Genomic DNA, 27,296 nt, shown 5'->3' on the forward strand with positions numbered 1-27,296 from the left:
CAAAGTAAGTTCATTTCAGAGGGCCCTGACCTTTGACCACTGACCAGCAAAGATCAGACTGGGGCTCTCAGTCCAAAGCTGTGCTGGACTCGGTCAGGGCAGCTCTCTGGTTTACTCCTCGTTCAGTTAGTTCTACCAGTTCAGATTAGCCACGTTACAATCCAGAAATACATCATGTCAGATTCAGGCCAACTGACGCTTCTATGATGTTTGCAAAATGTTCACACATTCTCTCAGTTCAAGCTGTCTTAAGGAGGTAGGCGACACGTCCTCCCTCTCTTTGTGGATGAAGACAGAGTTCAGTGACCTTCCCAGGACCACAGAGACAGTCACACAAAAAATGGTCTCGTGTGTGTGGTTACTTTCCCCAAGGAGGCCAAAACAGCTGAATTGGCTGTTCGCTGAGTGGCAAGTATAGGCTTGGGGCAGGGATAGAGGACAAGGAAGGAAAAAAAAAAAAAGAAAAGAAAAAGAAAGAAACGAAAGGGCCAGCCTTTTTGCTGTTAGACATGTTTAAGAACAAAACAGTTGTGTAAGCAAACAACGGTTACTAATGCCATCAAATTCTGCACACTATCATATAATCGGCCCACCTACTCTTCTTCCCTTCCTTTACATCAAAACAGGAATTCTCACACCAAAACAAAAATCATCTTTTCTACTTTGTTATTTCACAAACGAATGCCTCCTAAAATATGACATTTCTACACAGAGGTGAAGTATGGCTTCCCCCTCAATTTAGATAAAAATGTAAGAGGGACAGACATAGTGGACACATTTGTATTAAATATATTTTTCCTTGAAGGTTGACTTCTGAAGGAAAAAGCCATAAAATCTCAAACCTTAACTAAAAGAACAACAACAAAAAAAAATCATGGCTGGGCGCGGTGGCTCACGCCTGTAATCCTAGCACTCTGGGAGGCCGAGGCGGGTGGATCGCTCGAGGTCAGGAGTTCGAGACCAGCCTGAGCGAGACCCTGTCTCTACTAAAAATAGAAATAAATTATCTGGACAACTAAAAATATATATAGAAAAAAATTAGCCGGGCATGGTGGCGCATGCCTATAGGCCCAGCTACTTGGGAGGCTGAGGCAGGAGGATCACTTAAGCCCAGGAGTTTGAGGTTGCTGTGAGCCAGGCTGACGCCACGGCACTCACTCTACTCAGGGCAACAAAGCGACACTCTGTCTCAAAAAAAAAAAAAAAAAAATCACAATTCCTCTATCTTTGCTTCCAAGATGTCCCACTTTGAAATACTGAGGAAATTCTAATTCGGTTGAAATTATAAATACATGCTTTATCCCTAAATCATGAAACATTTTTATGGATAGGATATGGTGATTATGAGAAATTGCTATGTAAGAAAAAAAACTACGGTAAAAAGTATAAAGGAAAAAATATAAATAACTACTGCCTAAGTCCTGTAATAAATTCAGAATTCTACATGCAGTGCACTCAGGAGAAGCCCCTCTGCAGAGGCCAAACGCAACAGCGAGGCTCCACTGTGGCTCTCGTCACTGGAGGGCAGCAGGTCATACAACTACCCTCCCTCTGGAGTAGTCATGGTGCAGGATCAGTTCTTCCTACCAGATGAGTGGAGGACTGAATTTCTAAGACTATGTAGACATCGCATGTAGACTATGAAGCAGAAGTTTTAGTCATAACTCCTACGACTAAACTTTAATTTCAGACTCAGAGGAGACCAGCATACAACAGGATACCCACAAAAGCATACTTTCATTTGTTTTAAAGTTCTAGGACAACCACAATGAAATCCCAAATTACCACAATGGGAGGCTGTGTCGGAAGCAGCGCGGGTCTGTGGTCCTTCATCCTGCCCCTCTCACTGCTCTCTCTCCTCTGGTCCCCCACGCCACGACACATCAGCGGGCCTCCGCGCCGGCCTCCCCGCCTGGAGCCATAGCGTCCTTGTTTATGCTGTCGTTCTCTTTCTTCAAATTCAAGTAATGCCGCTTTGGCCTCTGCTGAAAGCTCTATTTGAAAAGATGCATATGCGTTAGATACCTTCCAGTAGCCCCAGCTAGACTTACGGGGAGCAAACGGGAAAGAAATATGTGACAATGAAACTCTGGAACAGTACGTGCTTCACCCACAGTAAATACTGAACTAGCAGTGGCAAGGGTGACACAACCGGCGACACTCACTGCCCGTTAGTGAGATCTGTTAAACGAAGACAGGCTTGCTTTGTAATAAAATGCAAGTATCACCAATAAATTTTAAATTGTTTTCACTTGAGACCACTTACATGTGCTAAAAAAGAGGGGATGAGGTTAAATGTAACCACTGCCCTTAAACTGCTAGGCAATGTGCTAGCATTTCCTCTTTCACTGAAAGGAGACAACATGGGTCAGGAGACATCTCCATCCGTCCTACACCAGCACTATTTTCTTATTAAAGCCAGCATTATTAGTACACAATGGCACAGAGACTTAAAAAACAAATTCTTGACTACTGTCCTTTAAAAACAAAACATTAATGAACTCACTCTGAAGTTGAATAATTAAAGGTAATTTCACAAAGAATAAAAACTCATTTAATAATGTTTCGTTTCAAAGATCCAAATTTAGTTTTTTACAAAACTTTACTCTGTGAAGAAAGACTTCATATATGCATGCAGTCTGATGCAGAAGCCATATCAGATGGGAGCAAAGTCACATAAGAAAAAACTCCTGCAAAAACATTTGTGGAGCAGCCGCCAGCTGCTCATTGCTCTGTCCTGCCCTTCAGGGATCGGAATGCACGGGCTCTGACCCTAAGAAACTTCATATGCTACATTATTCTAAAGGCCTAGGAGGGGAAAAAAAACATTGTATCCACGTATGGTCCCTCAACTTTACAATAATATCTGAATTGTGAAACTATATCTTACATTAATAAATGCACATTTTCTAAAGATGTCACTGAATACTACTGAGAAGGCTTCTCATGCTTTCTTCCCCAGTGAAGGGTGAATTTTAAATATTACCAGAGTCTACCTCCTACCTTGGATACCACCACCTCCAAACTCTTCCCAAATCTCTAAGCCACCTTTCATTTTCTTGAAATTGTTACTGTGGTATTCCCCTCCCCATCAAATGACTCCAGATCCCATTTGAAAGAAAATTTAATCTCTTTTTAACCAGCACAGACTTTTATTCTAATCTTGACTACATGATTGGTTCACACACACATTTTATGCAGTGAATCAGCAATTATTTTTCTAGTGGTTCTGAGTGTCAAGATTAATTTCGCTATCCTTAGTAATAAAATGGTTTCAAATGACATCTTTAATCAGCAAGTAAAAATGCTTTCCTCCAATTGAGACAAGCTGTCACAAAAGGTCACCAAAATATGACAGGATGGAAATTACATTTGTAACTTCAACTGAAATGTTAATTTCCCTTTAAGTGTTTTCTGAACTATGTCCAGACTCTAAAACAAAGAGATATATGGCTCAATGTAACAAAGTTTTACACTGTATTTCTAAAATGTTAAAAAATATATATATATTTGCATGTAAATAATCTTATGATAGTTGGAAATGAATACTTATAGAACACATAACTTAGGCAAAATAAAAATAACAAATGATAGTCTGAGATTTTTTTTAAAAAGTAACAAACACTTTTTAAAAACCTTCCAAATACAAGGAACACAGTGTAAACCTAGGAGAGTAAACTACTGCAGGCATTAATGGCATTAATAATTTTGAATTATCACTAGATAAAAAAAATATTTTTCTCACAAATTCTTTGCCTTAAATGAAATTAACTTTAAAGGATATTATTTCAAGAAAATATTATGTAGGTATAACAAGCCAGTTCCTTAGACTAAAGCAAAAAAATAATAATAATTTAACATATACCAATGAAACTTAGAATAACACAAAATCTGAACACCTACCCATAGATAATGAATTAAAAAGCCCCTGAAATAAATTCAGTCTTTCATTTATGGCTTACACTGCTCTCACAGACAATCTGAGGACCACTTCCTAGGGCAAAAGAACAAACAGCTCTGGACTTCCAGGCCTGACACTTGAGGGATGCTCACTGCTCAGTGACAACCTGTTTCAAGGGACGGCTATGGGCATTTTCATTCACAATAAATCATTCCCTTACACATATACGCTCCAGCAAGCCTGCTCAACTGGGATCCACAAGGAATTACGCACTCACACCCTATGGCATCCTTTGTATGTAATGAACTAATTTATCTCCTACATAGTTTTGTAACATCCCTCAGAAAATTGTCACTCAAACCTTTTTCTGTAAGGTTTAATTTCCAGAACCCTGGTTAACAAAAATGCTAACCAATTAAGATTTTAACTTCAATGAAACCCCAAAATCGTATACTCAGTTCCTTGACTGTGGAGACAGTCACATGTATGAATGTCTTTCATACGTACCTGAATGTAAAAATAGATCAACAGTAACCAAAACTCCTTCCTAGATTTTGAAGAGAACTCACTATCTCATATGCAGACTTTCAGGGATGTCAGAGCATTATTTGATTCTTCTTTTGAAAGAACAGAGTATTCTTGAACATTCATCAATGATATCACAAAAAAAGTTGTTTTTTATTTGTATTCAAAATGTTAAAAAGACATCATTTGTCAAAAAATACACACCATATGAGATGACATATATACTCTAGTAGCAAGATAATTTAGAGCCATTACAGAGAGGAGAAAACAGCTTTATACAATCAAATAAACGCAATTATGTCTATACAGAACCTGAAACTGGTATTTTGATCACTAGGAGCACACAAATAAACTGACAAGTAAAAATTTTTGCAAATTTCTTATTTACCAAACACTGCAGCATCCTCTTTTTCCATAAACATTTTCCTCATATGTAAAATTAATCTTTTATTTGGGGAGGTGCTAATGGTAATAAAGGAGCTCACTGTTTTAGGAAACCAACCATCTGATGGACAGAAAAACCCTTTTCTGTTTTGGGAATAGTACTAACTTTGCAATTACTGGAAAACTCATGTTTCCAAACACTAAGCTTAGAGTTCACAAATACAAGCAGAGAAAAGTACTTCTGTTTGTTCAAGACATGGTATCACTCCGTTGCCCGGGCTACAGTGCAGTGGCATCATCATAGCTCACTGCAACCTCAAATTCCTGGGCTCAAGCAATCCTCCCTCCTCAGCCTCCCAAGTAACTAAGACTACAGGTGTGGGCCACCATGCCCAGCTAATTTTTCTATTTTTTGTAGAGATGGGGTCTCACTATGTTGTTCAGGCTGGTCTTGAACTCCTAGGCTCAAGCAATCTTCCCACCTTCGCCTCCCAAAGTGCTGGCATTACAGGTGTGAGCCAGCCAAAAAGTATAGGCAGTCCCCAGATTACGGAAGAGATATGTTCCTGAGAAGGTCTTTAGGTTGGGTTTGTATGTAACTAGGATCCCTGATGAACAGCACATATATGGTAATAAAAACAATTATAACACTATAATGGCTCATATGTGGTAATAATACATTGTAACACTGTAATAATAATAATAAAAATAACATTCCTGTACTGTAATAATAAATTACAGAAATGACTGTGCTCTTTCAATTTCAACAAATAGAACATAAAAAATAAACTCATACAAAAAGTTTAGACAGGAGATAGGAGAAATTTCAAAAAACGACGTTAAAGGTTAACACTCACCTAATGTTGCATCAGTGCTAGGCTAATAGGAATGTTATGCTTATTTTTACCTTCTAACCAAATCAATAATAACCTTTCCATTTCAATAATTAATCTGCCATGTTGCTTAGTAATAACTGACGCTGTCACTGGAGCACTACCTGTCACATGTCCATCATTCTCACTTTATAACTGTCCCGACAGTCGAGTGACCGAAGCCTAGTGCTGTCCCAGTGAATGGTGGCGTCTGGCCTTTCTCGCAAAGCTTAGTTATTTCTACTTTCGTTTCCACCGTAATCACCTTTGTCTTCGCTGCGGACTTGCCGCTGGACTCGCACAGTGCACTTTCACCTTGGAGGCATGGTCGTCAGGGTAAACACAGACTCAAAATGGAATAAAAACGCTACAGATGAAAGTGATGCTGAGCGTCAGTGACCATGTGAACACCGAGACCAGCCACTAAAGATGCGCCAATGCAGCACTGACGCACGCGGGTTTGTTTACGTGCGCAGAAGAAACCAGTTCCCCAATTATTAATTCAATTATTTAATTCAAAATTATCCTTACGGGGAGCCATGGGAGCCCATTCATAAGCACAGAACACCGTAGGCCGGGTCGGCTGTAAGCCAGGGACTGCCTGCACTTTTACGTACCATACTCACTTGCTCTATTATCTAGCAAAACAATCACATGCTACACAAATGCATATAAGTCCTTTTTTAACATTTAAAAGAATGGTAAATAGTCAAATTGTTTATGCTCATAGCCACTCTGCCTCTGAGGACCCCATACTCTCTCCCCTCACCCCCATTCAAAGGGGGTGACTTGTCTACCACAAATCAATCTTTTTAGCCACTTGTCTCAGATTTATATGACTAAAAAGATACCAAATGTCTTAAAAAGAAAAAAATATATTTAATATTTAATTTATTTAAATAAAAGAAGTACAAATGACTGTGGAAAGAACAAAATAAGGTAAAGTTCCTGAAAAGACATGCAGAGATGAAACAAAAACAAAAACACAGGCGAGCAGAACAACATTTCACAACAAAGATGTTATCAGTGCTTCGGTCAAGGGAAAACGAGCAGGGATGAGATGACTGCAGCTGGGGACCAGGGAGGTGGACAAAGGTAGAGAAGCATCATGGTCAGGGGAGGGTGGCCTGGAAGCGGGGAGGTCATCCACAAAATTCACAGTGGCCCAACAGCAAACTGACTGCAGAGGGGAAGGCCCTTACTGGTAATGCTGACTATCACGTGACTTAAAATATTCTTAGAACCTGTAGCTACTCACAGGAGCAGTTACGCTTTCATATATCAGGTTTTAAATTTATGCAAAGCCACAACCCAGATAATGAGACCCGACGCAAAGAAGCCGAGGTGATGACTCCTCACCTCCTCCTCCTTCCCTGCAACCCTCTCGCGGGCTCTGGCCCTCCCCAGTCCAGCAGGCCCTGACACCTGCACAGGTGCTGCTGCACGCTGCCCTTGCTGTTCAGCCAGGGGTGAGGCTCTTTCCCTTGCTCATGTCACCCCAATGTCCTCGCTCCAGTAAGTTTGTTCTATGATGTTACCAATGCCTCCTGTTGAAGTATTTTGTTTTTTCCCATCCTCCTGTTCTAAGACCTTTGCTCCATCTCCTTTTACCCAAGGCCAACTTCAGGCACTCTGAGAAATCTGCTTCAGACCAACTGGCAACTTTGTATCACAGCACAAGAAAAGTCTGCTGCAGGCAGGAGAGGTGAACCTGTGGACTTCTGATTTCAAGACTGTTCTTTTTTAAGCACCAGAAGAGTCACAAAAAGCTTCAACTTTCCCTGCAGCACCTCTTTTAATAAAAGGATTGGTTCTGCAAAATTTGGATGCAGTCAAAAGGCCACACTTAAGGACCCAGAAGGCCACAAGTTCCCCATCCCTGGAGAAAAATCTTGCACGAAAAGGTAGAGATGAAGGAAAGTGGAGGGGGAAGAAAGAAGAGAACACTAAGATTCCAAAAGACTCTCTCCATAAATCCTGCTTAGTAAATTAACACTGTAAGCCTGAGTCACTACTGTTAACTTGTGCATCTTGGGAGCTTCGTGTCCTCCCACAGAATTCATGTCTGCTACCTAAAGATATATGCTTATGGTTTGGACTAAAAACAACTATAAGCAATGGTTTTAAGAAGCAATAAAGGTAGTAATGAAGGTTAGGTCTTGATTTTTATTTAACCAGCCTTCTGTCCTAACGCCCTCCTACCCTCCTGAGCAGGACACTATCCCAGGGGGTGTGCAAGCAACTGTTCTGGAGAAGCATCACCTGGGAACTCAGTAGAAATGCAACTTTCTGGGGCCCCATCCTAGACCTAATGAATCAGAAAAGCTGGGAGTAGGTCCAAAAACCTGTGTTGTAACAACCCGTCTAGGTGATTCTGATACTCAAAGGTGAGAACCACAGCTTGACTCACACCAGACAATGGAAAAAGCTGTATAAATAGAGAGGGGGTCACGACTGGAAAAGGCTCTTTGTTCATCAGCAACAGTCTGCTGTACATCTGCACTGGCCAGGTTTGCTCAGAATGATGTTCACTTAATTATTTCTACAAACACATCAACTTGTCTCATTGAACACTGAGAGGAATGGCAGAAAACACAAAGAAGATGGCTGTGAGGACACTAAAAGGTACAAAACAAAACCATTCTGGTCCAGAATTAGTCCCAGCAACCTCGGAAATGGTCAAATGGCCCTGTTACTACCATCCTTGTGTCATGTGCTCAAGACTAGCCAGGAGCGCGTGGTAGGTACAAGAGTAGCTCTAGGCCAGACTTCAAAAAGGAAGGAAAAATCTATTTCAAAAAATAAATAAATAAATAAACATTTCATTCAAACACTTTTAATCCAGAAACAGTTGTCTTATTAAATGACTTTTATAGTACCCTAACTCCACCCTGACCTCACACACACCATCCACCCTTTGGACGGCATCCATAATCACCTACAGTCGACTTTCTATTCCTATTTGATTAATTATAACAATACTATGGAGGAAGTTGAAATGGAAGTGAAGAAGGATGGGAGACAGGCAAAAAAAGTTACCCAAAGTTTCTGGAATGTTCCTTCTCTCTCTAGTTACATCTGAGAGCCTAATAATTGTTCCTTCTTTCCTTTCAGTTTTGAAACGTAATCGTCCAGATTCTTCATCATCATCTTCTTCTTCATCTGATTCTTCTTTTACGTCCTTTTGGAGTTCCAAAGTTTCCATACCTCCCTAACATTGCAGACATACAAAGCAAAAAGGGAAAGAGAATGAGTTCATGTTCTTTTGAATTAAATATTAAAGAATGCTAATTTTTTTTTAGATTGTTAATACTTAAGATGTAAAAGTACTGCAAGAAGTCCTATTATAAAGCCATGTGAAACACTAACCTGACTCCAGGAGAAAATAATCTCAAACGTTAAAAATTAACTTAATGTTTAAAAAGCTCAAATTCCTTCTTGCAATTAATATACAAAGACCTACACATTGTTGCTACTTCTGAGAGAACAAACATAAATTCCAAGAATTCCTGCTGGATCTATTGCCTCAAGTCCAATACAGATCATAGCAAAAATTCAATGTAAATTAAAATAATCTAGGATTCTACGAGTTTCTACACATATAACCCACCTTGTAACTTATATGGGATGGCATCACACTCCTTCCAGTAACACACACACATTTCCTAACCCCTACCTGACTCATCTACCTTCACCTTCACTGCCAGACAAGTTGTTTTACCTCCAAAATCCTTCTTTCTTCATTCTCCTTTCTACCTCATTCTCACTGTCTAGAGTTAACTTATCACCACCTTTGGCTGAAATTATTGAAAGAGTGAAACCATTTTTTTCTTTAATCATGTATTTACAATAAAACCAACTTTTACCTTAAATTTTATTATACCGGTATTCCCCACAAAAATTTTCCCCCAAACTAAAAACAATTTCTTCATACAATTATTACTGTCAAGTACCACTCATGTCCGTACTACTGAAACGGGTCACTGCTCACCTCAGATCAGTCTCAGTGACTCACTCTTAAATATAAGACAAGTACCACTGCACATGAGGTTCTTTAAATTCTTTTTATAAGTTTAAAGGAAATTCATTTGCCCCTTTATTCTCATGATTCATAATTTTTAAATGTTTTTTACCCTTAATAAAAATAAATGACTTTATTAGAAAATGTGTAAGAAAAAAATTAAAATAAATCAACTACACATTTTGTGTTCTTCCCTTCAACATTTTCTATGTAAAAAGATCAACTACAAATACACATCCTCTTTACTTTAAATCCTACAAGTGAAAATACATCTGCTGGAACTTAAATGCCTGAAAATAAAAGGATGACTATAAACTATAACTTTATCTTCAGCCTAATGATTGCAATACCCTCTCTTTCACTACCTGCTGTTCAGTATGTTGCAGAATTTTAAAGCACCAAAATCTCAGTATTATTGATGGTTTGATACCATTATTTCTGTATTGCTGAATATTAAAAATCTGAATGAGTGACATCTGAGATAACACCCTGCTAGGTACCTGCTGCACCACACTTTCAAGTGGAACAAGATTCAGCTCCCTGAAAGTATCTTCTCTACTTCCATGATGCTCTAGAGCAGCCCTTCTCCAATTTAACGCCTAGAGCAATCACTGGGAATCTTGTAAAAAGCAGAATCTAGCTCAGCACTTCCAGGGTGAGGCCTGAGACTCTGCATTTCTACAAGCTCCCAGGTGAAGCCAACACTGCAGGTCCACAGGCCACAGTAAGTAGCAAGGCCAGAGAGGGGGAAAAGAAATCACTACCAACAAAGCAAAGACTCCACAACAACATTCAACTAGTAACCATAATTACGTTCAAAGACTTTCCAAACAACTTTAATGTAAAATATGTCACCACTGCTGTGAATATAGTTTATTCTGCATACAACCCTCAATCTAAGAAATCTAAAGAGAACAAAACACAGTTAACAATAGTTCCTTTGCAATAAGTCTAAGGCTTGTTCCCCCGTAAGAATTTTTTTTTTTTTCTTTTTTCAGGTACCCACCATTGGGTCTCTATATATAAATAAGGCCTAGGTGAACCTCTTTATTTTTTAAGTACTTTCATGGTGATTTTCATATGTAGCCTTTTCTAAGAATTAAAAGTAAATCTTTCAGGTTTTTAAAATAAATCAGTAGCTAAAAATCAAAACTCTGAATATTTTTGGCAATTTCTATAATGAAATCAAAGCTTTACATATTTAAATTTTTACACAGTATAATCATAGGATAATTTGATTTTTATACTGTAGCCCAACATTACCATTCAATGAAATTGCTTGTCAATGGAATGCCAGGTAACATTTGCTAAAAACTATACAGGAGGGCAACATTTTGGCAGTTAGGTTAATTTGATAAACCATATGGCCAAGATTGATGCATTTTTTTAAAGCCCCGTATTTAGGAGTAAGAGACAGTAATCAGGGGCTGAATTAAGTCTAGTTTAGTGAATGTTGTCAAATGGTCTGCAGTTGAGCAAGTGGTGTCAGCCACACTCGAGTGTCAGTATGAGTTCAAGGCTTACTTAATTCTTGATATAGTTCAAGGCTTACCTGCACCCCAAGACCTGGTCCAGAAGTTTGCATTCTAGGACAGTTCTATCCTTAAAAACAACCTTGTGCTGTCCTTTTGTGGTCAGAGCCTTCCTCTAGTCCTGACCACTGGTCACCAGTATAATTTTATCTCTTGGAGAATGTCATGTAAGTAGGATCATTACAGCATATTACCTTTTGAGGTTGACTTCTTCCATTCAGTGTGATTTTGTCTCTATTTTAGTCTTAAACTAAAATTTGGTAATACTATAAAGCTTCCAGAACAAAACAGGATAGTACGCTTGCAACTTCAAGGTAGGCAAAGATTTCTCAGGTCACAGAATTCCTTGATACTCATCAAAATCAAAATTTCCAGCTCATGAAAAGATACAAATGGAAACCACAAGCCACAGGCTCAGAGAAAATATTCATAATACATGTATATGCCAATGGACTTGATATTCAGAATATACAACTATGCATCTCTATCTAGAATATAAGCAGTACGTATACGTATATATTCTACATAGAGAAGATATATTAGCTATGAAGAAAATGTGAATGTAAATAATATACCTTCTCTATGAAGAATATATAAACCATGTATAGCATTCCATTCACAAGCATATATAGACAGAAATAAAAAGATAACCCACTTTTTATCTTGAGAGACTAAAATTGGACCCAAACAAGATATATAAAAGCCCCATAGTATATTCAACATCATTAGAGGTCAGAGAAATGCAAACTAAAACCACAATGACAAAGGCCCCAGAAGGACTAAACATAGAGACTGACAACACCACAAAATAGGAGCAATGTGACTCTCCTACACTACTGGGGGGATCAAAACGTGGCACAGCCACTCTGGAAAACCAATGAGCAGCTTTTCATAAAATTAAACATACCTCTACCCTGTCTCAGAAATTCCACTACTAGTTAATAACCAAGAGAAATGAAAATATACATCCACGAAAAGATATACAATTTAGTCTTTATAGTAGCTTTATTTATAATAACAAAAAAACTGGAAGTAACCCAAACATCTATCATTAGGAGAATGAACAAATGAGGTGTATCCACAAAATGGAGTGTTAATATACCCAACTTGGATGAATCTCAAAAACATTTTGAGCAAAAGAAGCTAGGCACAAAAGCACATACTATGTGACTACACTTATATAAAGTTCTAGAATAGGAAAGGCCAATTTAGGGTGATAGAAATAAGAATAGAGTTTGCCTCTGAGAAATAGGACTGAATAGAAAGAAATAAGAAGGAACTTTCTGGGGTGATGGAATGTTCCTTATCAATACAAGGTCGGTAACTTAGATGTACACATGTATCAGAATTTACTGTACATTTCTATGCCTACCCCTAAATGTAAATGTTACCACAATTTTTTTAACTATTTTAAATGGTGCAAAAATTTTCTTAAAAATTCTCATTTCTTTCTCTATAACATGCCCAAACTTTTAAAATGGCAAGCATTTTTAACTGTGTTAGAAAACAATAGGATAACTAGTAATGTGGCCACATAACTGTAAAGGATATGAACATTAGGTTAAATAAAAAGAGCCACCTAAAATGGGCTTTTCAATTAAAATTAATTAAGTGATTTTTAGTTCTATAATTCAGTTTCTAACACGGATCACTCTAACACAGGTCCTAGAATAAAGTCTTCCAGAAAACTGCAACATGCCTTCTACCTCTGTCTGAAGCAGTCCAGAGCAAGGCATGCTACCAATCCCAGTAGAGCACAATGGATGTTCACCAACAATGCAGATATTTACAGAAATGGGTGAAAGAACTAGGAAGACACCAAAGCACGGGTATTTGTGGGACATTAAAACCGTTATTCCTCCCTGGGAACTATATAATTTATTTAGACTTTTAAAAGATGAATCACTAGCTCTCCAAAACCAAAGCTTACAAAAGTTGCTGAAATAGTAAGCAACATCTACTTCTCAGCACCTAAAATAGCACTATGTACACACATTCTCAATACTTATCTTGTTGACTAATATTCAGTGATTCTACTGTAAGAAAACAAGCCCAAAATATTTGTTGCTGGGGGAAAGACCAGCACATCACCTGCTTCCAAAATAAGGACTATTAAAAGTCCTAAAAACAAAGAGCCTTACAAAGAATTTTCAGTCAAAACAAAAAACAAACAACAAGGTAAAACTTAAACCAACCTTCAAAGAAAGAAGGATAAAAAAGTAAATGTATAAATAATTTTATAAAATATTTTTAAACTCTAATTTAAATTAAATTATGGGACATACAATTTTTTTAAAAACTAGAGACAGCTTAAGGGGATGAATTATTAATTATAATTATTAATTTTAATTACAATATCTAGTTTCACTCACTACGTCATCAGCATCTTTTCATGTCAGAGAGCCAAGGCAGCATATGATATACTATACTCTACTGTAAGGTTAGGTATATTATGCCTCCTAGCAGATGGTATAAAAAAGATAACATATGTAATGTGGGTGGGATCTTACTTTCTGCTTTAAAGATTTATACTGAAAACAACCCTTAGGAAATTTCACTAAGAGACTTAACAGCAACAAGAAATGACAGGAATGAAACAAATGCAACCTCTAGTTCTCTGCCTTCTAAATCAAAGGGTCATAATTTTAACCACCTTGTGTTTCCCTGTTTCTTCCTATTTTAAAAGGAAAGAGAGAATATTGCCTTACTTATAAAAGTTATTTTTATTATAATAATTTTTTAAAAATCATAAAATATTGTAATGCAAATATTAAATAATCCCACTATCTAGAGGTCACCATTTTCATCTTTATCCAGACTATTATTTTTTAGAATTATGCAAACACATCTAGATAAGCAGTTACAGATGAGCTGAAGGGGAAGAATTATTAATTATAATTATAAATTATTAATATATCATCTTGCTTCTTTCAATTACTATACCATCAGCATCTTTCCACATCAAACAGAGTGCTAAGGCAGCATTTGATATACTGTATTATATGGTAAGGTCAGATCACGATTCATTTAGCCTTCCATAAAAATCGACATTGATTTCTTTTTTTTTTTTTTTTTTTCTGGAGACAGGGTCTCATTCTGTTGCCCCAGCTGGAGTGCAGTGTAGTCATCACAGCCCACAGCAGCCTCAAACTCCTGAGCTCAAGCGATCCTCCTCCCTCAGCCTCCCGAGCAGCCGGTACTACAGGCGTGTGCCACCATGCCAACCTAATTTTTTTCTATTTTTGGTAGAGACATGGTCTGGCTCTTGGTCAGGCTGGTCTCGAACTTCTAGGCTCAAGCGATCCTCCTGCCTCAGCCTCCCAGAGTGCTAGGATTACAGGTGTGAGCCACCATGTCTGGCCAGCTCCGTTTATTTTCAATGCTACAAATAAATAACTAGGTACATACATCTTTGAACACATCTTAGATTAATTCTTTTGGATAAATTTGTTAAAGTAGAATTGAGTCAAAGGACAAGTGCTTTAAGGCTTTAGATACTGTCAGGAACAGTCACGGGTCTGAGACTGTATCCTTCTTGCCAGCTAACAAGTTAGTCTGCCACCGTTTTATGGAGGCTGTAAGAAGATCAAGACTACTAGTCAGAGACTAGGACAACTTATTACTTATAACACCAGCAATGGCATTTCTGCAGCAGCTCCCTGAGGCCCCATTCCCACTGTGCCATGTGAAAAGGGCCAGGTGACCCTGCACACACAGCGGGCTGTATTACAGCAGGGACCCCTGAACATAGGAAACCCCAAATCTCTAATAATCTGCAGTAAGCAAGCCTGCTGCCCTTGGCTCCAAAGGACAGTGTATCTTCAAGGCCATTTGCTACGCAAAAATCCTCAAAAAGATACTCTGGAACAAAGGGCAGGCAGCAATTTTGCTCAATTTGCTCTCAAAACATGCGGCAAAATGAAGAACCCTTGAAAAACTGTCTCCTGGCAATGTTTCCAAAATGTTTCATCAACTAAATGAGACCACATCTGACCAATAATTTTGATGTTTGCCAATATTAAAATAGTGTAAAATTCTCCATTTTGTTTTAACGTTTATTTTACTGAATATATTTTCAAATGCTTATTACTCATTTGCACTTTATTCCCCTTTAAAAGACAGGGTCTCACTTTGCCACCCAGGCTGGAGTACAGTGGTGTGATCAGATCTCACTGTGGCTTCGAACTCCTGGGCTCAAGCAGATCCTCCCGCCTCAATCTCCAGAGCAGCTGAACCCCAGTGCGTTTGGTGGGTCACCAGGCCCCATCTTTCACTGTGCTGCACAGGCTGCTCTTGAACTCCTGGCCTCAAGCGAACCTCTTGCCTCAGCCTCCCAAAATGCTGGGGTTACAGGTCTGAGCCACTGTGCCCAGGCTGCTTATTCTATTTTTGAATAACATTATTCACTCTTTTTCCTATAGAGTATACACTAAACACGCTATACACTCAATTTTAACTCTTATATCCTGATTAACTTTATACGCTAACTATAACCCCAATCTTCGCTGAACACGTCAACTAAAACACTCTACGCAGCAGCTTCCCCGGCTAGTAGGTACAGCCATATGACAAAGGTTTAATTAACAATATATTCACAAGTGTTGTATGAGAACCCTGAGGTACGTCTTTAAAGGAGAGACATGATGCCTTCTAGTCCTCCTGTAGCCCACTGCTTGGAATGTAGACCACGACAGAAGCAGCAGCCCCAGAACTGAACAGTGGAAGTACGGACGAAGGCTGGGTGCCTGATTACCTGGTAAGACCAGTACCAGATCCAAAATGCCCTCTGGGATTTTTTTACATTAGTGAGAAATAAACTTCTAATATTTGATGAGTTTTGTTTTGTAGATAGGCCTAATGCTAACATATCATGATTAAAACCTTTTCTTCCAATACATTTATAGTTTGGGGTGCATGTGTATGCATGTGCACATGTGTATGTTTATTTTTTTATACACTGAAATCTTTGATCAATCCGAGATCCATATTAGTATAAGAAAAAATTCTAACTTTCCCCCAAGTTAATCCTCTCTGTCTGTCTGAGGTATTTTGTCATATTAACTCACACATTATGAGCTGATTTTTTTAAGGCTGGGTCTGATCACTAATGTCCCTCCGAAGACCCCTCTCTCGTCCCGTGCTGCCTTCCTCCCTCTGTCTCTCCTGCGCTCCTTCTCTGCCTGCTCCTCCCTCCCTCTCCATTCGCCCCACCAGAAGACACCGAAAATGGAAGACAAGATCACCATTCTTTTATAGCAGCCCACTTTTGTTTTAACATTTTAATGAATCTAGTTCAGCAACTGAAGTTGGAGACCTACAATCCATACCCTGTCACTCCCATAAGGCACCCAGGCAATGTAACACTTGCTAACATTCTTATTCTTTGACTGCTTTAGAATAAAACAGTTTATATCTCCAGAGATCATCTGAAGACAGAAATCTACAAAACCCTTCCCTGTTTTAAAATGTGCAGCAAAACACAATACAATATCAGCTTCCCTCCCGCCTGTACTGGCTTCTTAGATTTTTCTCAGATGTCTTCTGCCTCAACCACCCTTTTACAGGTTTGCCCTAGGCTGGTGCTAGTGTTGTAACAGAGAGTGCCACAGAGCACGGTGGTGAGCAACACACCCGCCTCTGGTCTCCTGCAGCTTTGTCTTGGTTCCTTGGACTAAATGCATTCTACAACTGGAGAATCTGGGTAAAGAGTTCTTTGTACTATTCTTCTATCTTTTCTCTAAGTTTCAAATAATTTCAAATAGCATGAGAGAAAGAGACAGAAAACCTGGAGGAGGAGAAAGGATGGGTCCAGGAAATGTTTGTTTCACATTGTGCACAACATACAGGTTCACACACTGCCACAATATTATTTATATTAGGAAAGGATAAATATGGACTGAGTTTCTAAAGCCTTGGAGTAGTAACACCTAAAGTAAATGGCCTACGCCAATAAATATCAGTTTGCATGATCTCTTGAAAAAAGAGGGGAAAAGGTATTAAGGAAAATTACTGGAAAAAACACAAATCAGGAAAATTCTTAAGAAAATCAGCAAGTCGGCCGGGCGCGGTGGCTCACGCCTGTAATCCTAGCTCTGGGAGGCCGAGGCGGGTGGATCGCTCGAGGTCAGGAGTTCGAGACCAGCCTGAGCAAGAGTGAGACCCCGTCTCTACTAAAAATAGAAAGAAATTATCTGGCCAACTAAAAATATATATACAAAAAAAATTAGCCGGGCATGGTGGCTCATGCCTGTAGTCCCAGCTACTCGGGAGGCTGAGGCAGTAGGATCGCTTAAGCCCAGGAGTTTGAGGTTGCTGTGAGCTAGGCTGATGCCACGGCACTCACTCTAGCCCGGGCAACAAAGTGAGACTCTGTCTCAAAAAAAAAAAAAAAAAAAGAAAATCAGCAAGTCTTCAGGCTGAAGAATGATTCTGTGGCTTATATGCTTGGCCCATAGGACCTGGTTCTGGGGCTAGAGAACAGCACCAGTTTAATCCTGCATCTCACCCCACGTCGCTTAGTCCAAATGACATCCACCTCTAAGACCTGATACAGAGGTTCACCTCCTCCACAAACCTCGTCAACCCAACCCCTTGCCCCACCAGGTTTCCTAGTGAGCTCCCAGCCCTGTCTGAGCCTCCCTTGGGAGGTTTCACTTTCTCTGCTTTTAGGCACAGGAATTTGCACATGTCTTTTTTTCTCCCCTATATTAGACTACCAGTCTCTTGAGGGCAGGAATCAAGCTTTGTCATCCTTGTTTCTTACCTAAAACAGCACCTAATACAGGGAACGCTGCAATATTTTTTCAATAATAATCCAAATTAACTGAAGTTACTAATTAAAAATAATTACAGCACTACTTTCAAAGCACTAGCATACATCACATTTGTGAAAGATTTCCACCCACACCCCCATAAAAGATTTAAAACAATGAAACACACTTAAAGGGCACAACACTATCTAGAAATCAAAGCACACCAGAACTCACTTCTCAAAGTTTAGAAAGCTCAGGTTTTTTACTATACTTATAATCCAAAGAAGAGATGTTACCAACTTATCACTAATGCTAAAAAGATGCTCATTTTATGTCTGGGGGAAGAAAACCAGCAAACTTTTGACTCTTAAAAGATGAACAAATACCTCTTCAGTGTCAGGAGCAACCTGGGACTCAGTAATCTCATCTAACGCCTCTCCAGCAACACAGTCCTCCTGCCCGCGCAGCCCCTGCTGCCCACCGCGAGCCTGCAAGTATTCTTCATCCTAACAGCCATTAAAGAGAAAACAAGTTTTTCTCACACAGCTTTAGGGTGTTTTTTAAGCACTTTTCATCTTTATAATTCATGCTTATAGAAAATTTTACTATGGTAACTACCTGACTGAGCACAAAGCACTAAGCACAAAGATAGCATGCAACCTCCTCTGCGTGTTAATACGAACAAAGCACGTCAAGCCAACCCAGCTGCGAAGGTTAGTGACATGGGCTCTGCTGCAACTCCAAGTGCCCTGTTACATAGCTCTTCTCCAAATCAGCACCAAGGAAAAACAATCTTCAGAACACAGTGTGCCTGTGCTCTCACAGAGGAGCTCAGCAGCAGTAAGGGAGCTGAAATCACACCCAACTCTCACCATTTTTATGGCAATATAAGACAACAAAAGTACAGGCAATCCAACATAGGAGCTTTTTTAAAATCACGGTATTATGAGTTTCTCCACTAGGCCTTTCCCTCAAACGGGAGGAAAATTCTACGTTTTCTAGGAAACATAAGGGGCGTCATCAGCAGGCAGGCATCCCTTCTAGGAAGAAGGGAGGATGCAGGCAAGTTGACTGCAGACCACGACTGCGTAAGAAAGAAGGGCTTCTACTGGCATTGCCAGCCAGCGATGAAAAGGTGTGATCCCACTCAGTGGAGGTGGGCTTCCCTGTGTCCCTTGGCCACTTGCTAAAAATGAACAGTAAAATGGTTTAAAGGCAGACAACCTTCCAAGAGTGAATCACCTATGGGCATTAACCACCTACTACATACAGCACAGGACAACGTCTCATCTACAACTCCAAAGAAAGCAGCTGTATTTAGGTGACAAACCACCTTAGTTCCCACAACTTCCTCTCTCTCAAGATGATCCAAACACACTCCATTTTATTTTCCAAAAGAAATGGTTAGCATCCTAACAAAAAGAACAATTATCACTACCATGATTCACTGGTAGCAGAACACTCAGATTTCAAATAAGGCCAGATAATGCTAATCGAAATTTTCAGCCAATATACAATGAAGCATAGTGTACGCCACTGGATTCTCACCAGGAAACAAAAATCTGCTACCCTTTACATAAACTGTCAACCTGAAATTGTTTCTACAGGACAGTTTCTATGAAATCTCTATGTTCATTTTAGAGGCCCTAAATAAACTGCACTTAAAATATAAGTCACCCGAACATTTTCTAATAGTTTGTTGACTAAAGCAATATACATTCCTTACTATAATAACAATCAAAAGTAAAAGTTTTAAAATGCAATCACAATTCACTCTCAAGAACAGCACCAACAAAATGCACGAACTTAAGGACCTTACTTAGGGTTGTAGCAGCAAAGCACACCAGAGCTGTGCTACCAGCTCTTTCAAGTGGCTTTGGCCCTTCCTTTCTTCGTAGGTAACAGTGTCCTTTCCAATCGTAAACTCTGTGGTTTTGTGCATAACCCACTTAGGCGCAAAAGCCCCTCCATGGGATTTTACAGGTGGGGCTCCAGTAGAAAGAACATGCTCGTGATCCACATTTCAGAGTTCAAATCTGGCTTCAGCGCACAGGTTAACAAATCCTAACTAGGACCAAAAAAACCAAAACACAGTTATATAACTCATTAATAAACTAAAATACCACTGGAGTACACAGGGACACAATCTACTCATGTGTTCATTAGTCACATGACGAATACACGACCTGTGCACTAGTGACAGCCCAAGAGGACAGCTGGAAAGGAGCACTTCACAGTTTAATCCTGTGTCTCTCCTCCTATGCAAGGCAGCAGCCACTGCAGACCATTCCAATAACGGGAAAAACAATGCCCACAACTGTAACACCAGAGCATTAAGGTAAGCTGCAACTGCTTAGAGAAAGACATTTAACTATTACTCCTACCTCTGAAGTTCACCACTCTCTGTACAAACATATGGACACTCTCAGAATTTCTACGTAAAGCTTTTTTGCTTTAAGGTTCTTTTAAATTCTGAAAAATAATTAATTCGTTTTAATGTAGAAAAGTACTATGAGTATTAAATTGCCACATTTTATTCTTTTCAATATCTGAATCTTAGACCACAAGAAGTTGGATAATCTAGTTGGATTCCATTACAACTGGGGTCCAGATGTAACCTCAAGTTTGAGAAAGGAACATGAGAGGGAAATTCCTCACTAAAATTTCTCTTCACAACAAACTCTGCCAAGAATGCCAAAGTGAGAGGAACCACCTCTGTGGCCACACACACAAATTCTATCAAACGCTTCCCACATTGTGATTTTTCCCACTAAATTCTAAGTTCACAGGTAAATCCCATGTTTCATTTAATAGTTTAACAATTATTGGTGTCCCCCGTGCTTGGACATCAGTAAAGATTTGTTAAACTATTGAATTTATAGGGGGTAAGGAGCCCAGAGTGATTACCCAATCATCCTATTTTATTGGTAAGCAGCAGAAATAATAAAATACTGTAACTAGGGAATAACGGCACATTTCTAAAAGATCTTGATTTAATTTTCAAAAAGCATTTTAAATTACCATGTCCCACTTTAAGAAAGTATACAAACACGCCAGTAAACAAGAAGGACCTGTCTACACTAGAGAGGGATTTATTACTAAAACAAATCATTACAGGGTTATTGAAATAACAAGTCTGCCATGGTACCTTGTACATGATTCTATTTTCCAAAACTACAAACATTTTTTCAATACTATAGCTACTGAAGAGCAAGCATTCAAAAAAAAAATCAAATCTTAAAATTATTGAGACACCTAAATATTAATACAATCATAACTGGAACTAAACATTGCAAGGCTCCACATAAACAATCCCTTTCAAAATTTCTCATATATAACATATATCAAGGACCAAGCTTCAGCAATTTTGGAACCTTTCTGTGGACTGCAAGCTTACTGTGAATGAAGACATAAGCGACAGAAGCAGAGCTCTTCCTACGGCCAGCAGGCTCAAGAAGGCGGGCTCTGCCCACTTCCACCCCATCCCCGCAGCCCCTGTACCCTGTGCCTCAAGGGGATCCTGTACTCCTGAAAACCCTAGGATTCTACAGCAACTACTGAGATTGTGTCCTGTCCTCATAAATTGCATTAAGTGTTTATTTTAAAAAACAAATCTCTTGATGATGACTCATTAACAGAGATGAGTAATCTTAACACTAGTACCTTTTTCTGTCTTGATGGTTCAACTTAAAAAAAAAAAAAAACTACCTACCAAAACCATCTTTCTAAAATAAAAATCAGCACAATCTTTGCTTCCCAATTATAGATAACAGATTATATGTGACATTTCCTAACTAACCTCCAATCTCTTTATTCAGGTTTAGACAGCTCTCAGTTATAAAAAGGATGAATGAACAGGACATCAATCACTTTGGAATATAGCACCTTAAAGATGTCTTTAGCAGGTCAATAATCTTTTCACCTTAGAAGGACTTTATCAGATCTTGTCTAAAGCCTGGATAAAAGCTCTGCATTAAGTACTTCTAACAATTGACAGGGTATCTCCACCACACAAAGCTGTTTTCTTCCTTAGGGTGCAATCCTCAAGGTCACGTTTCTTTGCAGCCTTCCAGAATGACAAAGGAGCATTACCTTTAGCCAAACAAGCTGTCAACACAAACTTTGTCATAGCTCAGATAAAGAAACTGGCAGACAGTGATAATAAGGTCTAATTTCCCTCCCTCCCAAGGGAGGGAAATAGATTTCAAATCAGTCTAGAAACCTATGCATGGGAAGCCAGGTTATCTTTGGCCATACAAAGGAGAAAAGACTCACTGTAAATTCATCTAAAGGTTCATTGATTTCAATGTCTAACACTTCATCACTGTAAAGTTGCTCCTCCTCTGGTTCTTCCACATATTCTATCTGGTCTTCTGTCAACTCAGCATCATGGCCTTCATACTGTCCTTCTTCTGAGTACTCTTGAGTATACAATTCAGATCCATCAGATTTGTGATACACTAGTTCATCCTCTCCTTGTTCATACTCAGATTCCTGTTCTCCAGATGGGTCATTAGTGTTGTCAGACAGTTCAAATGATGTAACCATGCCAGATGTGGTATTGAGACTAATTGTCACACCCTGAGAACTAGAGAGGATAAAAAACACAAAGAAAGGCATCCAATGAGAGTGGAGCTCAAAACTAAATCATTATACAAATTAGTTGTTACAAAGATTTAAACCATGATTGGTGAAAAGTTATTCCAGTTACTGATAAATGCAGTTACCCCAACAATGAGGAAAACAAAGCCCAATGTGCTACACTGAGCCAGCACCCCAGATTCAGCACACACTTTTCATCAGTTGCAGGTTATTTGACCAAAAGCATCACATCAACCAGATGAGGAAGCAGGTCTGACTGGCAAAAGCCCATAATTGAAATCAAACAGACTATATTTCATTCTAATTTATAGAACAAAATGGATGGAATATGTTTGCTAAGATTTTAAACTAAAAACAGGAATATTATTCTATAAGCAGAAAATCAGCTGGAATTTTAAGAACAATTTTTCTTTCTTATATCTATGGTACAAATTATAAATTCGTTTTAAAAAAATCAAAATGTTAAAAATCTGTATGAAATACATTTCAGTGTTCAAATAGTTTATACTAGTCACAAATACCTTTTAAAAATGGTTCATAATTTCTGAGTAAAATAAAAAAGAGTTTTAAAACTATAAAGAATCATATCCTACCAATAAATCACAACAGCTAAATGCCAGACAATCAGGTGCAAGACAACACTTCAAAAGCAAGATCGTGCAGATAAATCTATGTTCACACATATTAATATCCAATTCTAACAAAAAATTGAATATATCACATACTTCTAGACACTATGACTAAAATACTCCAATGGTATATTTCTCAGTGGCAACATAACTCACTCAAAAGATCAAAATATAATAGTGATGTCAAAGAATGGAAGTGGGAAATTTATTTAACTGTTTGAATAATTTAAAACTATATTTTTACCCGCAAAAACTACTTTATGTTAGAAAATCTGTTACAAATCTATGGTTCAGTAACAAATAGCATAAACTGTTAATTACATTTATAACCAGCAAGTGTGTTTATTACTTTCCCAGTGTTTCTTCATAAAACTCAAAAAATTATTCCACCTACCAGAATATACTAAGTATCTCTGTCCTCTCTTACAATATATTCAGTCAACTCAAATCTAAAATACAATCCAAAGGAATTTTCAAAATGGTAATTCAGTAAACAGGTATGTGTAAATAAAAATTGCCTGAAACGTGAACAAAGTCAGCAACATCAAACTGCAAGCAAAAGGATTAAGCGTATGAGGCCAATGCCTTCCATCCAAATAAAAAAATTCTTTAAAGAGCAGTACATATCTGTACTGAGCTTTCACAACCTAAACTGAACAGAACATGCATGGAGGTCATTAAATGCAAGACCTACTAATTTTAAACAGCTGATCTGTTTATAGAACAATCCACATGGCTTTCCCAGCTATACCAATATTCCATTTAGAATATAATCATATGTTAAAGATATAATACCACATTATTCAATTATATCCCATTATAATTATAAATTACAAACAGTTCATGTCAGCTTAATTAAATAAAGAACATTTTAATGAAGTAATGCTGAGTACCTGAAATTTTCTTCATCTTCATTATCACTCTGTAAAAGATCATCATTTAGCTCTTCATCTGACAAATCTGACTGATTCTAATTAAAATAAGAAATCGAATTAATATGTGTCACTTCCACAAAGACTTGTTACAAAAGTGCAAAATTACATTGATGGGACTGTTTCTAATCTTACAATATTAAAATGTTTGCCATCCAGATTCTCTCCCTTTGATATCACCATGGGACAATCAAAGTATTCCACACATGGCATCTTTACTGCCTCCCCCAGACTAACATTTAGATGTCACAGGCAAGTATAGAAGCGGCAAGTGCAATGAGCATATTTATTCTAAATCTAACACAAAAGAAAAAAGGTAAGAAGTCCTTTAGTGGACCCTTACAAACAATATTTCCTTATTACACACAAAAAAGAAGGGTATTCTTAAAAGATGACTAAATTTAAGAATCAGTATCCAAAATATAAACATTTTTAAAACAACATAAACAGTGTAATTTTAGAATTAAGTAGATGCACACAGAAATGACTAGATAGACTTTAGTGTGCACAAACACTGAAATATGATGTATCCATTATATGCCTAATGACAAGAGGGAGATGGCAATGATACAATGTTAAATTAAAAAGAAGTAATGTTTGACATATAGTATTTCAATTATATTTAAAAATACATGGAAAAAGAATGAAAGGACAAAAGGCAAAATGTTAGCCACGGCCACTTATATCTATTTTTTTAGGCTTTCTTTTTTATATTCCCTGAACGCTTTGATTCCTACAAGATACAATGTATTTATGTTAGGAAAGAACAGAGGAAAAGAAGAAATCAGAGAAAAACATTAAAACTGTTCCAAAGTAAACAAACTTCCAAAACGTCCCAAGCAGGGGACGGGCCCTTCTCACTGAGACCACCAGAACGCACCACCACCGAGGGTGCTCCGGCTTCAGCCAAAGGTGACCAAGTTACAAAAATCAACTCATCAAATAAAAACAAGTAAGATCACTTCCCCTGAATAGTCAGTATTACTATTAAACAGTGCTCTTCTATCTTCATTGATAAGAATCCTGACCAAAGCTTTTATAAGAGGAAAACATGTGCACACACAGGGGAATTATGGCCAGTGGAACTCCCTGGAAAGAAACACACAGCAAACCAGGATACACAGAGATAGAAATCCAACTTCATGGGAAAATATTTTACTACATTTAAACCTTTTTAGCATCTAATTGTTATTCTTTGTTAAACCATCTTAAAGAAATACAAAGGAAAAAGTATCCACTTCAGGTACAAAAGATTAAGTGAGAGCATTTCAAAAGGGGTGTGCAAAATAATCCACTGATACAGTCAGAAAACAGAACCATCTTCCCCGCATGACAAAGAAAGATTGAGTCCCTTAGGACTCTCTCACTAGGCTTTCACTTTACTTCTATTAAATGAAGTGGATTTATAGATAACTAAACTAATTCTTGGAGCTATAGATGATGACAGAGCCATCTGAAGGAAGGGAAGTTGCGGTAGTCTGAGGCCAGGCCACCTATAGGCTGATGATGCCATAAAAAACAACACAGGAAGAAAAAGTGGCTTTAAGAGAATCCTAAAACATATTCGTGTGCCTTAAAATAATTTTTATTATTAATAAAGAAAAAGGAAAGTATAGTAAGTTTAAAACAAATAGTGCTAATAATGTAACATAGTAAGTTATAAGAAAGTGGCAGAACTGGCACTTCCTCTAGTAGGCCTTAACTTGAAATCTTTTAAAAATTAAGCATAAAGAAATATCTTGATATTAAATGAGAATAGTGTTTTTAAACTATTAAAGAATAAAATAAAAAACTTAGTATTTCACTTTCATCTCTTGCTTTTTTGCACATCTACTTTTATATATGTTTTATTATGCTTGAAATGTATTGGTAGAGTGATATGTATAAATAGATACACACTTAAAGATAATTGCTTCAAAGTTTTTACTTGATCAAAAAGGCTTTTTAAAAACCTACGTTAGGTTTTAGACTTATTCTTATTTATTTGAATGTTTGCTATATTTGAGTATGTTCATCTTTAAGCTTATCTCTGAATGCCCCCAAAAAGTGAAATCCAGAACCAGTATGCAAAATATTAACCTCCAATTTTTCAGCTCCTACAGGGCAAGGAGTAGTTTTATATTACCGTTGTCACAAAACCAATACTTGCTATACTGCTTTGGACATAGTAGGAAACAAAATATTTGCTTCAAAGGATTTATCTCTTTAGTTACAATTACTAGAGAATTTACTAATAAACAGTCAACTCTCTGTGTACTTGAAAAATAATTCAATTTACAAAATTTTAACCTATACACAACTTTCCAGTAATACATCCCATGCATAAGTGATGTACTCCAATATTTTCAGTACAATTACATGACTATTGCTTCATTTCAAAAGGACCTATATTTCTTACCTTTTTGCCAGATAGCAAATCTTCTCCAAGTAAGTCATCTTCAAGTTCACTGGAGGGGAAAAAAGGAGACATGTCAATGATTATCCTTGTAAGACTAAAAATTGTGTAGGTCACTCAAATTTTACCAAAGTAAGGGTTTGGGTATTTTCATGTTAACTCTGCTATACTTTTCTTTCCCTTTAATTAATTAAAACAATGTATTTTCAAATGCATAGGGAACACTGTCTTTTAAGGCATTGCTATAGGAGGTGGCTCACTACACTTCCAATCTTAGTTTTGTACCTCACTGTGAGATCTTAATCTCTTTGGATGTATTGAATAATAAGTAAAAGAAACTATAATAGGCAATATCTTAAGCTTTCTCCTATCTTTAAAAACCCATGATGAGACAGGAAAAGATGCCCAATAAGATAAAAACCAAACCACAAGAGACCATATGACACTCAAACTGATAAAAACTAAAAAAAATTAAAAATTTTAAAAAAGATGAGGACGTGAAATCAAATCACAGTAACTAAAGGGATTATCTTTGCATAGCATGGAAGTTCTATCAGTCTTTTGCAATTTTTTCCAGCATATTTCTGTTTTGAAGTGATTGGGAGCAGGTTTTCACCTAATTAAAATAGAAACTCTTAGCAAATCAAGAAGCTGAAGACATTTTCCACTGCATTTATTTTTTTAAAAAATCATTTTGCTTGATAAAGATGGCTATCACTGGATTATGTTTTGAATTATGGGTAAATCAATC

At 37.8% G+C, this 27,296-nt stretch overlaps 1 protein-coding gene across 4 annotated transcripts in view; it reads right to left on the minus strand.

The window, feature by feature from the left end:
• Positions 1–27,296, minus strand: part of RBM33 (RNA binding motif protein 33) — a 115,650-nt gene that overhangs the window by 63,564 nt on the left and 24,790 nt on the right. For 2 of the 4 annotated variants that reach the window (XM_045564610.1, XM_045564611.1), the window contains exons 3-8: positions 26,549–26,597; positions 24,112–24,188; positions 22,263–22,575; positions 18,374–18,493; positions 8,722–8,893; positions 1,786–1,994 (exon numbers count right to left, since the gene is read on the minus strand). In XM_045564610.1, coding sequence (XP_045420566.1) covers positions 1,786–1,994; positions 8,722–8,893; positions 18,374–18,493; positions 22,263–22,575; positions 24,112–24,188; positions 26,549–26,597 — 940 coding nt within the window. The remainder of the gene's footprint in view (positions 1–1,785; positions 1,995–8,721; positions 8,894–18,373; positions 18,494–22,262; positions 22,576–24,111; positions 24,189–26,548; positions 26,598–27,296) is intronic. The other 2 variants (XM_045564613.1, XM_045564612.1) reach the window with 1 other exon arrangement.

This window comes from Lemur catta, chromosome 11, assembly GCF_020740605.2.
Source record: "Lemur catta isolate mLemCat1 chromosome 11, mLemCat1.pri, whole genome shotgun sequence".
Classification (NCBI taxonomy): Eukaryota; Metazoa; Chordata; class Mammalia; order Primates; family Lemuridae; genus Lemur; species Lemur catta.